At 51.7% G+C, this 13,106-nt stretch overlaps 2 protein-coding genes and 1 pseudogene across 6 annotated transcripts in view; 2 read left to right on the top strand and 1 right to left on the bottom strand.

Annotated features, from left to right (window-relative positions):
* The window catches only part of CPSF4 (cleavage and polyadenylation specific factor 4, 30kDa), an 18,774-nt gene extending 12,294 nt beyond the window's left edge, over positions 1 to 6,480 (bottom strand). For all 4 annotated transcript variants that reach the window (XM_011943800.1, XM_011943802.1, XM_011943803.1 and 1 more), the window contains exons 1-2: positions 6,240 to 6,480; positions 921 to 971 (exon numbers count right to left, since the gene is read on the bottom strand). In XM_011943800.1, coding sequence (XP_011799190.1) covers positions 921 to 971; positions 6,240 to 6,342 — 154 coding nt within the window. In that variant the 5' untranslated portion in view covers positions 6,343 to 6,480. The remainder of the gene's footprint in view (positions 1 to 920; positions 972 to 6,239) is intronic.
* The window catches only part of LOC105513049 (pentatricopeptide repeat-containing protein 1, mitochondrial), a 45,532-nt gene that overhangs the window by 20,794 nt on the left and 11,632 nt on the right, over positions 1 to 13,106 (top strand). Inside the window, exons 1-3 of one of the 2 annotated variants that reach the window (XM_011943794.1) lie at positions 6,504 to 6,739; positions 9,834 to 10,306; positions 11,944 to 12,084. In XM_011943794.1, coding sequence (XP_011799184.1) covers positions 9,860 to 10,306; positions 11,944 to 12,084 — 588 coding nt within the window. In that variant the 5' untranslated portion in view covers positions 6,504 to 6,739; positions 9,834 to 9,859. Of the gene's footprint in view, positions 1 to 6,503; positions 6,740 to 9,833; positions 10,307 to 11,943; positions 12,085 to 13,106 lie in introns of those variants that run through there. The other variant, XM_011943793.1, reaches the window with a different exon arrangement.
* On the top strand, positions 2,395 to 2,902 carry LOC105513050 (annotated as a pseudogene).

Genomic DNA, 13,106 nt, shown 5'->3' with positions numbered 1-13,106 from the left:
TGTCACCATGCCCAGTTAATTTTTGTATATTTAGTAGAGATGAGGTTTCACCTTGTTGGCCAGGTTGGTCTTGAACTCCTGACCTTAGGTGATCTATCCGCCTTGGCCTCCCAAAGTGCTGGGATTACAGGTGTGAGCCACTGCACCTGGCCCCTAGTGATACTTCTGATGGATTCGCCTGACCCACATACAATTATTAAAAGAGCACAGCCGAAGGGGTAACAGGATGGCGTCCAAGACAGTGGTGGGTGCTCCATAAGCTGAAGCTTGCTGAACTAAAGTAAGAATGTCTTGCTCGTGGTTGGGAGACCAGGGGAATGAAGCAAGATCTTTTTTTTTTTTTTTGAGATGGAGTCTTGCTCTGTTGCCAGGCTGGAGTGCAATGGCATGATCTCGGCTCACTGCAACCTCTGACTCTCTGGTTTAAGGGATTCTCCCACCTCAGTAGTCTTGTGTAGTCTGTGTTGGGGGCTGGTTATCGAGAACAAGACCCCACAAGATGGGTTATCATGGGGTGTTTTGGATGGGAGGCCACAGAAAACCATGAGCCCGTGAAGACTGTGGAATGAGAAAGACCTGGGTTCAGACACTGGGCTCTGCCAACTGATTAACTCTGTGACATTGAGAAAGTTCCTGAATGTCTCAATGCTGGGGGCTTCTTTCCACGTCACAGATCAGGTTGTGGCCATGGGGAATGCGAAGTGATAAGGCAGCCTTAGAGCCAGGTTCAGTCCTGCATTTAGGTTTCAGGTGGAACACCCCATCAGGTTCCTAGCCTGTCCGAACCAGTTTTATCTACAGAGATTGTGAGTCTGTAGAAAGCAATGTGAGCCAGAGACCTGGCGGCCTCCAATTCGGCTGGGGACAAGGAGGTGGAAGGGCGCCTTGGAAAGCACGTCAGGGAGCCCAGAGTTTCTTACCTTTGCCGCAGGCAGCTTTCAAAAAGAATTCACAGACAGCAGCACCCGACTCTAGAAAGGAGAGAAAAGGAGAGGAATCAAACAAAGAGGTGCAATTGCTACTGACGATGTCTGAAGACAGTGGGAGGGAACCTTTCTGACCTCTTGACCCACCAAGGGTTCAGGGTATAGGAAATAAAGTAGCAAAAATATGCAAAGCCCAACCAAGCAAGGAAGAAGCTGCTTATGTTAGTCATGCCCTACAAAATGAGACACAAACAGTGAGAGCAGTCATTACCCAGTGCTTTGAGAGCCTCCTGTATATAAGATCCTTTCGAGGAGTTAAGAGTGGGTGGGGAAAGGAAGGCTGGAGTACAAGATCCCAGAAATAATTTTTTTTTTTGAGACGGAGTTTCACTCTTGTTGCCTGGGCTGGAGTATAATGGCACGATCTCGGCTCACTGTAATTTCCGCCTCCCAGGTTCAAGCAATTCTCCTGCCTCAGCCTCCCAAGTAGCTGGGATTACAGGCGCCTGCCACCACGCCCAGCTAATTTTTGTATTTTCAGTAGAGATGGGGTTTTGTTGGCCAGGCTGGTCTCAAACTCCTGACCTCAGGTGATCCACCCACCTTGGCCTCCTAAAGTGCTGGGATTACAGGCATGAGCCACCATGCCTGACCCACAGAAATAAATGGCCCCCAGCTCACACCTTACTCCAGGAAGGCGAATTCACAGACACCTTAACATAAGGCAGAGAGAAGAAATGATCTCACAGAAGTATAGACAATCAGGGCCTCTGAGAAGGGTCAGGCTTCAAGGAAGAGGCAGTGCCTCTGAGACACTAGTTCAAAGGAAAGCACGTTAAGTGCAGACACAGAGGACTGCTTTTAATGTGCAACATCCATATACAATTTTTTTTTCTAGTTTTTTCAGACAGAGTCTCACTCTGTCACCCAGGCTAGAGTGCGGTGGTGCGATCTCGGCTCACTGCAACCTCCGCCTCCCCAGTTCAAGAGATTCTCCTGCCTCAGCTTCCTGAGTAGCTGGGATTATAGGTGTGCACCGCCACGCCTGGCTAATTTTTTTGTATTTTTAGTAGAGGGGGGTTTTGCCACGTTGGCCAGGCTGGTCTCAAACTACTGGCTTCAAGTGATCCGCTTACCTTGGCCTCCCAAAGTGCTGGGATTACAGATGTGAGCCACCACGCCTGGCCCACATACAATTATTACAGGCTGGTTTCGAACTCCTGACCTCGTGATTTGCCTGCCTTGGCTTCCCAAAGTGCTAGGATTACAGGCGTGAGCCACCGCAACCCACCCCACAGACAGTTATTAAAAGAGCACACCCGGAGGGGGTAACAAGATGGTAACTGAGATGGTGGAGCTCCATAAGCTGAAGCTTGCTGAACTAAACAACAATGTCTTGCTTGTGGTTTGGAGACCAAGGGAATACAGCAAGATCTTATCCACAGACTCCAGGCATTCCTTGAAGAACATGCTGAAGAGGAGGCAAATGAAGATGTACTGGGAGATGAAACAGAAGAAGAAGAAACAAACCCCGTCAAAGAGTAAGAACCCCCTGAAAAAACCTGTTGATGTGGCAGCAGAGAAGAAAGTGGTGAAAATTACATCTGAAATACCACAGGCTGCGAGAACGCAGAAGAGGGCCGAATGATTCAGTGTACGTGTGAACTTGGAGAGTAAGAAAGCTACTTGGGCAGCTAGGTTTGGGATTTCTTCAGTTCCAACACAAGTCTGTCACCTGAGAACAAACCTATGGTTAACTTGGATACGTCCAAGGAAAGAGCTCAAAGATTTGGTTTGAATGTCTCTTCAATCTCCAGAAAGTCTGAAGATGACAAGAAACTGAAAAAGAGGAAGGAGCGATTTGGGATTGTCACAAGTTCAGCTGGAACTGGAACCACAGAGGATATAGAGGCAGAGAAGAGGAAAAGAGCAGAGCGCTTTGGGACTGCCTGATGAAAGGTTCTTGATACTTTCTGTTCTCCAGTGTTTTCCATTTCTCTCATTCTGTTTGGTCACATATATACCTAAATGCACAGTGATGTGCCTATGTCCTGCCTCGCCATGAGGAAGCACGTACCCCAGGTACATCTGTGAACTGCCGCAGCAGTTTGACTTATTGCTGTTTCAGCTTTAAGGCTGTTGTGCTTTTGTTTTTGATTATGTTGCCTGTTAACAAAAAAAAAGAAAAAATAAAGCACAGCCTTTCATTCCCACAGTTAAGAGTGTGCTGGAATTCAGTGGGCTCTAGGGACCAGCTGTTCTGATGAGTCCAGGAATTCACCAGCCCCCAGTTGCCAGACTAAACTGACCTTGGCATCAGAAACAGTTTCCTCCACAAGTAACCATTTTAGAATTGCTGAAAAACCAATGACAGCATCTCTGAAGTCCACTTAACGTGCCTCCCCTTGCTAAATCACAAAAGATTCCTTGGCTTCTTGGAAGCAGGCGGATTTTGCTGGACACAGCTGAGGTTATAGAACTTACGGCTGCTGTCACAGGGAGGTCACTCCATTTGCATTTCAAAAAGTCTGAAAGTGGCCAGGTGCGGTGACTCATGTCTGTAATCCTAGAGGGGGGTGGATCACTTGATGTCAGGAGTTCAAGACCAGCCTGGCCAATATGGTGAAATCCCATCTCTACTAAAAATACAAAAATTAGCCAGGCGTGGTGGCACATGCCTGTAATCCCAGCTACTCAGGAGGCTGAGGCAGGAGAATCGCTTGAACCCAGAGGCAGAGGTTGCAGTGAGCCAAGATTGCATCACCATGCTCCAGCCTGGGCAACAGAGCAAGACTCTGTCTCAAAAAAAAAAAAAAATTCTGAAAGTATATCTGGTCTTTCTCTTCAGAGGTTAGAGTTGCTTCTGCTCAGAGATCCACAGTTCTGGGAACTGAGTGTCATGTGGATGGGATGAGTATGCCTTATGGGCGAAGTGACAGTTCTTCCCAAACCTCAGAAGGGCATGAAGAGGAGGGATGGGTGAGGAAGGGCTGTGGCCTCACTGGGCTTTAACTGAACAGGATATGGACAAGCAGTGAGTGTGGAGGGTGCCTACAGACTCTGAAGCCCTGGCTGGGGCAGCACCATGGCCAGGCGTGTCCCTGGCCTCAAGAACAGGTATGTGGGCCCCTCGCCACTGTACCTCCCCTCACAGGCCTGTGGATCTGTCAGGTGGCAGAAGGGTGGGAGGGAAAGATCTGCCCTGCGTGGGTGGTTCCATGGTCTCAAGCTAGTGCCATCAAGACAGGAAAAGGCCGACTGGGCGCAGTGGCTCACGCCCATAATCCCAGCACTTTGGGAGGCTGAGGCAGGCGGATCATTTGAGGTCAGGAGTTCAAGACTAGCCTGGCCAACATGGTGAAACCTCATCTCTACTAAAAATACAAAATTAGTTGGGCATGGTGGCGGAAAGCTATACTCCCAGCTACTCAGGAGGCCGAGGCAGGAGAATTGCTTGAACCTGGGAGGTGGAGGTTGCGGTAAGCCAAGATGGTGCCATTGCACTCCAGCCTGGGCAACAACAGTGAAACTCCATCTCAAAAAAAAAAGAGACAGGAAAAGGCCACGTGTGCAGGGATGAAGTTATCACAGGACTCGAGGGGTAGGTAAGAGGGGGTGTGTGTGTGTGTGAATTTCAGCAGCTGCTTTTTAGGGGGTGTACAGTGGTGATGGTGTTTGTGGGTGTGTCAAATAGGGTGGTCTGATGATGTCTCCTTATAAGCACTATCTTGTTTTTCTTGATGACTTAACTTCCAACGAAACTATCTTGTACAGAAGTATCACCATGTAAAGTTGTGGGACAGGCAACAAAAAAAAAAGAAAAAAAATTATATATATATATATATAGCCCAGGTGTGGTGGCTCATGCCTGTAATCTCACTACTTCCGAAGGCCGAGGTGAAAGGATCGCTTGAGCCCAGGAGTTCAAGACCAACCCTGGGAAACATGGTGAAACAGTGTTTCTACCAAGAAACACACACAAAAAAACTTTGCCAGGCGTGTTGGTGCACACCTGTGGTCCCAACTACTTGGGAAACTGAGGTGGGAGGATTGCCGGAGCCTGGGAAGTTGAGGCTGCATTGAGCCATGATTGCGTCACTGCACCCAGCCTGGGCAAAAGAGGAGCCCCTGTCTCAAAAGCAAACAAACAACAAGAAAACCACATAAAGGGACAGACTCAGAGGTCACATGTGCATGAGAAGGTGTGGCCGCCTGAGGGGAGAGAGGCTGCTGGGAGACGTGGGAGACCCCGCTGGTACTGGAGAACTTGCCTGGCTCTGCTATGCACTGAGTGGTCGTCAGCAAGTCCCTTCCCCCGCTTGGGTCTCAGTTTCCCTATCTGTGGACTGAACTCAGTGACCTCCACAAGCCCGCGAACTTTAAGGTTATAGCATTAGATTTCAAGTGTGTCCGGATAGGAAAGAAGACACAAAGAAAACTACTGGTTTCTTTTAAAGTACAAGATTTCCCACTGAGTAGGGGGTGGAGAGCCAGGAGCCACCATGTGAAGGGGAGGAGTGAAGGGAGTTCAGGCCAAGGGTCCACAGCAGCTGCTGGGTCTGATGAACAACTCAGAATTGGGGTCCAGAAAAAAGTAGGGACAGGCCAAAAACTAAGGATGAGCTCCCAGGAGAGAAAGTCCTAGAAGGGAGTTTAAGAGTCTAGCTGGGCCCTCCTACAGAGAGGTGGTCCTTCCCTCAGCACACCTCCTCCGACAGCCTAGTTTTGATGAAAGCAAAAAGAAGAGACGCTCAATGTAGCGGGGTTGGGAGGTAGGGGGTGCGATATCCTTGTACTCTCCTGTAGCTGGGAGAGTGTTGAGGGAGAGTTCCAGTCCAGGATAACCCACCCTTATTCAAGAATTAAGCGAACGGACAAGGTCCTACCCGTCTACAGATTACCTTTAAACAGCCGCAGGGGGCCAAAGATCCGAGGCAGTGAACTCCTGAGTTCGAGTGAGGGGAAAAGGGGTCTCCAGACGGTGGAAATGGGGGCCTGGGAGTCAGGAGTCCTGGAACCAAGGGGGAGCGTCCCGGGATCCAAAAGAGGAGGTTTCCAGCATGGAGTGAGAAGAGTCCCGGATCACAGATGAGGGAGTTCGGGAACTAAAGGGGAGGGTCCCAGGACCCGGAGGAGGTGGGAGGGACTCTCAAGACATAGAGGGAGGAGTCCCGCGACCGAAGGAGAGGGGTCCCAGGATCCAGAGGAAGCCCGGGGAGGTCTCAGGACTGAGGCGAAGGAGTCCCAGGAACACAGAGGGGCGGGTCCCGGGTTCGAGTCGCTCTCGCCCTCCCGCCCGGGCCCCACGCTCACTGTCCATGCCGGGGAAGGGCAGCGGCTGCGCCCCGAGCTGCTGCTCCACTGCGATCTCCAAGTCAAACTTGATGTGGTCTACGCTGGCGATTATTTCCTGCATGGCGGCGGCGGCGGCCCCACCGGCCCGGCTCCCCCTCGGTCTCCTGCAGCCCTCTCGCCTCTACCCGCCGCCGGGCCCGCCGCACACGCTCCTCCTGCGCCTCGTAGCCGCCGCCGCCGCCGCCCGAGGGATGCCGGGAGCGCCCAGAGCCCGCGCCGGCTCTTGCGCCTGTCCAGGCACTGCCAATCGAGCGCGGAGTCCCGCCGCTCCGCTAGTCCCGGCTAGCCGCCAGCCGAACGCCGGCCTAGTCTCGCCGGAAACCTGAAACCAGCCGCGTGTGTCGGCGACGCGGGCTGCGCCTGCGCGTCCGGGGAGAGGGTGACCCCCAGGGAGAGCCGGGTCAGTCGCGGGGACCGGGTAGAGAGCCCTGTCGGATGCACTGCGCCGAACACTTCAAGTGAGTTCCTGTGTGATCCTCGCAGGAACCCCGGGACTCGGGCAGAGACACGCCAGAGGGGAAGGAAGTGCCCGAACCAGGATTGGAGCCAGGGGCGTCCGAGGAGGGAAACTGAGGCTGCAAAAGTCTGTGTGGAGAGGGGTCGGCGTTGGCCTGAGGGTCCAGGTGGGCGTCTGAGGAGGGGCGGGTCTCTCCGAGGAAGGACGGCCGCAGCGTGTCTCTAATTCAGGGTTTTTTCTTTTCTCACTCGGTGGCCCAGGCTGGAGTACAGTGGTACTGTCGTAGCTCACTGCAGCTTCAACTTCTCAGGCTCAAGCGATTCTCCCACCTCAGCCTCTTGAGTAGCTGCACCACCACGCTTGGCTCATTTTTAAATTTTTATTTTTAATTTTTGTGGAGATGGGGGCCTTGCTATGTTGCCCAGGCTGGTCTCGAACTCCTAGCCTCAAGGCCCAAGCGATCCTCTCGCCTGGGCCTCCCAAAGTGCTGGGATTACAGGCATGAGCCACTGTACAGCCTAATTCAGGGTTTTCTAACCAGGGCGGGGTAATGAAATTGTATAGGAACAAAATGGCACCCCTATTTTCTCTGTGAAATTTAGCATTTCCTTTCCCCATTGCTGGAGCAGCCTTAGCAGTGCCTGAAACTGTGTCATAATTTCAAGTGGGGGTGAGTGTAAATGATAGTTCCAGATAAGAGTTATGCAGGGCCAGGCATGATGGCTCACACCTGTCACTCCAGCACTTTGGGAGGCTGAGGCAGGAGGATCACTTGAGGTCAGGAGTTCGAGACCAGCCTGGGCAGCATGGCAAAACCCCATCTCTACTAAAAATATAAAAATTAGTCGGGAGTGGTGGTGCGTGCCTGTAATCCCAGCTACTCGGGAGGCTGAGGCATGAGCATCGCTTGAACCCGGGAGGCAGAGGTTGCATTGAACTAAGATGGCACCATCCCACTCCAGCCTAGCGACAGAGTGAGACTCAAAAAAAAAACAGTTTGTGCAGCAACTACAAGATGGTATCTTAAGCTGTCACTTACATTCATTACTGCTTTGAAATTATTGTAGGGTCTTGTTATTTAATGCATTGAAAATAAGCATCTATGCTAGTATAGCAGAAATTTGTTTTTAAAGCATTTTGATGCCATTTCAATATCATTGCTTTTTGTTTTGTAATTCCGTGTATTGTAATTAATGCACATAAGGCAGGGCATGGAGGCTCACGCCTGCAATCCCAACACTTTGGGAGGCCAAGGCTGGAGGATTGCTTGAGGCCAGGAGTACTAGACCAGCCTGGCAACATAGGGAGACTACATCTCTACAAAAAATTAGCTGGGTATGGTGTTGTGCACCAGTAGTTCTAGTTAATTGGGAGGCTGAGGTAGGAGGATCACTTGAACCCAGGAGTTGGAGGTTGCAGTGATTGTACGTTTGCCACTGTGCCATCGCACTCCAGCCAAGGCAACATGAAGACCCCATTCCAAAAAAAAGAAAATTACATAAACACTATGCTTGTAAGAAGGAGTGGCAGGGCTTGCCAGATGCAGAAGGATAAAGGCCCCCTGCACTAGTTTCACAAAGGTGCTGGTCAGGAGAGTCTGTCCATAAATTACATGGACCTGAGTTCAAAGCCAGCCCAGCCCAAACTGGCCAGTCTCACCCACTGCACTGCTGCAGGACCCCAGCAAGTCTCTCCCCTTGCTGGGCCTAGTTTTTTGTTTGTTGTTGTTGTTGGTTTTTTTGAGACAGAGTCTTGCTGTGGTGCTTAGGCTGGAGTACAATGGCGCTATCTTGGCTCACTGCAACCTCTGCCTCCCACGTTCAAGTGATTCTCCTGCCTCAGCCTCCCGAGTAGCTGGGATTACAGGGACATGCTGTCACGCCCAGCTAATTTTTGTATTTTTAGTAGAGATGGGGTTCACCGTGTCAGGCTGGTCTCAAACTCCTGACCTCAGGTGATCCGCCCACCTTGGCCTCCCAAAGTTCCTGGATTACAGGCGTGAGCCACCGCTCCTGGCCTGCTGGGCCTAGTTTTTAATCTGTTCAATCTGCCATCACTTGTGAGACTTTTCCAATGGCAACCTTCTAATATAACCAGACTTCAAAATATTTTAGGCTGGGCATGGTGGCTCATTCCTGTAATCCCAGTGCTTTGGGAGGTCAAGGTGAGAGGATTGCTTGAGTCCAGGAGTTCAAGACCACCAGCCTGGGCACATAGCAAGACCCCCATGTCGACCAAAAAATAAAATTAGTCAGGCGCAGTGGCACGCACCTGTCGTTCCAGCTGCTCAGGAGGCTGAAATGGGAGGATTGCTTGAGCACAGGAGGGTGAGGCTGCAGTGAGCTATGTCTGACCTGAACCTAGGCTTTCTAACCTCTGGGCCCATACTTCTTATTTAATTTATTATTATTATTATTATTATTTTTTCTGATACAGAGTCTCACTGTGTCACTCAGGCTGCAGTGCAGTGGCATGATCTCAGCTCACTGCAAGCTCAGTCTCCTAGGTTCAAGTGATTCTCCTCCCTCAGTCTCCTGAGTAGCTGGGATTAGACATGTAGCACCACATCCAGCTCATTTTTTTGTATTTTTAGTAGAGATGGGGTTTCGCCAGGCTGGTCTTAAACTGATCTGCCTACCTCGGCCTCCCAAAGTGCTGGGAGTACAGGCATGAGCCACCGTTCCTGGCCTGTTCTTTTGCTTGTTTGGTTTGGTTTTGTATTTTTGAGACAGAGTCTCACTCTGTCACCCAGGCTGGAGTATGGTGGCGCAATCTCAGCTCAATGCAAGCTCCGTCTCCCGGGTTCCAGTGATTCTCCTGACTCAGCCTCCTGAGTAGCTGGGATTACAGGCGCACACCACCACGCCTGGCTAATTTTTGTATTTTTCATAGCGACAGGGTTTCACCATGTTGTCCAGGCTGGTCTCAAACTCCTGACCTCAAGTGATATGCTGGCCTCGACCTCCCAAAATCCTGGGATTACAGGCATGAGCCATTGCGCCCAGCCTGGGCCCATACTTCTAAGCACTTCTTTCTTTCTGCCTTTTGTGACTAGGAACTGAGTTGACTCTCTTACTTTTCCTGATATATTCCAGGCCCTGGAGGGACAGAAAAGCCAGAAATGGACCTCTTGAGACTCGCTAGACTGTTCTCCAGGGCCCACCCCATGGGACTGTTCATCCTGCAACACCTGGACCCCTGTAGAGCCAGGTGGGCGGGAGGCAGGGAGGGGCTGATGCGGCCAGTGTGGGCGGCCTTCAGCAGCTCCTCCTCTCAGCTGCCCCTCGGCCAGGAGCACCCGGAGAACACGGGCAGCCTGGACTCTGATCCAAGCCACTCCAACTCCACGGCCACGCAGGAAGAAGACGAGGAGGAGAGTTTTGGGACCCTCTCTGACAAATACTCCTCCCGGAGACTATTCCGCAAATCCACAGCCGAGTTCCATAACCTGCAGTTCAGGGAACAGAGAGAGGAGCAAAGGGAACCAGAGCCCAAATTATGGCGAGGCCGGAGAAACACCCCGTACTGGTACTTCTTGCAGTGCAAACGCCTGATCAAGGAAGGGAAGGTGAGGGGCGCTTTGGGTTCTGCGGTTCCTGGCTTCTTACCCCTGGCGGCTCAGTGTTTTGCAAGGGGTCGCCTGACCTTCCCAGCCAAGTTTTGGGCCTACCCTGTGAACTGCCAGCCTTATGGCTGTAAGTATCACTGCCCTTTGCCATCCTCCGCCACAGTTTTATTTTATTGTTTTTTTTTCCTAGAGATGGAGGTTGCACTGAGCTGATCTTACCACTGGACTCCAGCCTGAGTCACAGAGCAAGAATCTGTCTCAAAAAAAAGGAAAAGTGAATCCTCCACACCCTTCTGGCACTCCCTGCTTTACGTTTTTTTTTTTTTTATTAAGACAGGATCTCACTCTGTCGCCCAGGCTGGAGTGCAGTGGCGCGATCTTGGCTCACTGCAGCCTCTGCCTCCTGGGGAATTCAAGCAATTCTCCTGCCTCAACATCCCGAGTAGCTGGGATTACAGGCGTGTGCCACCACGCCTGGCCGATTTTTGTATTTTTAGTAGGGATGAGGTTTCTCCATGTTGGCCAGGCTAGTCTCAAACTCCAGACCTCACGTGATCTGCCCACCTTGGTCTCCCGAAATGCTGGGACTATAAGCATGAACCATTACACCTGGCCCCTGCTTTGGTTTTGTTTGTAGTACCTGTCATCACTTGATATGTTGTATGTCTTTCTTATCCCATTTCATGTCTGTCTTTTTTTTTTTTGAGATGGAGTCTCACTCTGTCGCCCAGGCTGGAGTGCAGTGGCCAGATCTCAGCTCACTGCAAGCTCCGCCTCTCGGGTTCACACCATTCTCCTGCCTCAGCCTCCCGAGTAGCTGGGACTACAGGCGCCCGCCACTTCGCCCAGCTAGTTTTTTGTATTTTTTAGTAGAGACGGGGTTTCACCGTGTTAGCCAGGATGGTCTCGATCTCCTGACCTCGTGATCCGCCCGTCTTGGCCTCCCAAAGTGCTGGGATTACAGGCTTGAGCCACCACACCCGGCCTTTTTTTTTTTTTTTTTTTGAGACAGAGTCTTGCTCTGTCACTCAGGCCGGAGTGCAGTGGTGCAATCTCGGCTCACCGTAGCCTCTGCCTGCCAGGTTCAAGCAATTCTCCTGCCTTAGCCTTCCAAGTAGCTGGGATTACAGCTGCACACCACCATACTTGGCTAATTTTTGTATTTTTAGTAGAGACAGGGTTTCACCATGTCGGCCAGGCTGGTCTCGAACTCCTGACCTTGTGATCTGCCGGCTTCAGCCTCCCAAAGTGCTGGGGTTACAGATGTGAGCGCTGTGCCCGGCCTCATGTCTGACTTTCCACACCAGAACATGAGCTCCAAGAAGGAGCTCCCTCTTGTTCCCAGCTATATCTGCAGTGGATAGACCTTGTCTGGCTCATTGAAGCACTCAGTAATTATTGTTTGAATGAACAGATGAAAATAATGAAGGAATAAAGGAACGAACTGAGGCTTCACCGGGGAAATGTTGTGAGGGGAGGGATGAGGCAGAGACAGCCGGGGGCCCAGGGGGTTTGCAGTCACCCAGGGCCACCGTCCTGCACTGTCTCAGGAGGGTCCCTCAGCCTCAGCCTCCCTCTCTCTGCCGAGGGTCTCTGGGGCTGTTCTGAGCCCCTGCCCTATTGCCTCTTCCCTGCAGCTGGTCGAAGCCCTGGACCTGTTTGAGAGGCAGATGCTGAAGGAGGAGCGACTGCAGCCCACAGAGAGCAACTACACGGTGCTCATTGGGGGCTGCGGGCGGGTCGGCTACCTGAAGAAGGCCTTCAAGCTCTACAACCAGGTGCATGTGAGCGCGGGGCAGCAGGGGCAAGGCTCTGAAAAGCTGGGGGCAGATCCCGAGTGTGCCGCTTGCTAGTGCTTTACACTGGGCAGGTGACTTCACCTCCCTGGCCTCAGTCACCTCCTTAAAATGATGGTGATTGTGGGTGATAAACGAGATGACATCGAGAGCCCTTTAGCACCTGCCTGGACTGCAGCGGTCCCCATGTTCCCTTTCTTTTTCCCTTCAAAAAAAAAAGAGAGAGAGAGGTAGCCTTACTCTGTCGCCTAGGCTGGAGTGCAATCATAGCTCACTGCAGCCCCCAACTCCTTGGCTCAAGAGTTCCTCCTGCCTCAGCCTCGTCAGTAGCTGTGAGTACAGGTTTGTAGCACCATATCTGTCTAATTTTTAAATTTTTTATAGAGGTGGGATTGTGCTGTGTTGTCCAGGCTGGTCTCTAACCCCGGCCACCCGCCTCGGCCTCCCAAAGTGCTGGGATTACAGGCCACAGCCCAGCCACTGCATCTGCGCCTCTTTTTTTTTTTTCCCGGAGACAGAGTCTCGCTCTGTCGCCCAGGCTAGGGTACAGTGGTGTGACCTCGGCTCACTGGAACCTCTGCCTCCTGGGCTCAAGCGATTCTCATGCCTCGGCCTCCCGAGTAGCTGGGACTAGAGGCTCACATGCCACCATGCCCGGCTCATTTTTTTGTATTTTTAGTAGAGATAGCATTTCACCTTGTTGACCAGGCTGGTTTTGAACTCCTGACCTCAAGTGATCCACCCACCTTGGCCTCTCAAAGTGCTGGGATTACAGGCGTGAGCCAATGCGCCCAGCCCATTACATCCACTTTAAAAAACTGTTAGTTTTGGCCGGGTGCGGTGGCTCATGCCTGTAATCCCACCACTTTGGGAGGCCAAAGTGGGCAGATCATGAGGTCAAGAGATTGAGACCATCCTGGCCAACATGATGAAACCCTGTCTCTACTGAAAATACAGAAATTAACCGGGCATGGTGGCGCACACCCATAGTCCCAGCTACTCGG

This window comes from Colobus angolensis, unplaced genomic scaffold (assembly GCF_000951035.1).
Source record: "Colobus angolensis palliatus isolate OR3802 unplaced genomic scaffold, Cang.pa_1.0 Scaffold222, whole genome shotgun sequence".
Lineage (NCBI taxonomy): Eukaryota > Metazoa > Chordata > Mammalia > Primates > Cercopithecidae > Colobus > Colobus angolensis.
The sequence above is the reverse complement of the archived record's forward strand: the minus strand, read 5'-3'. Positions and strand labels throughout refer to the sequence as shown.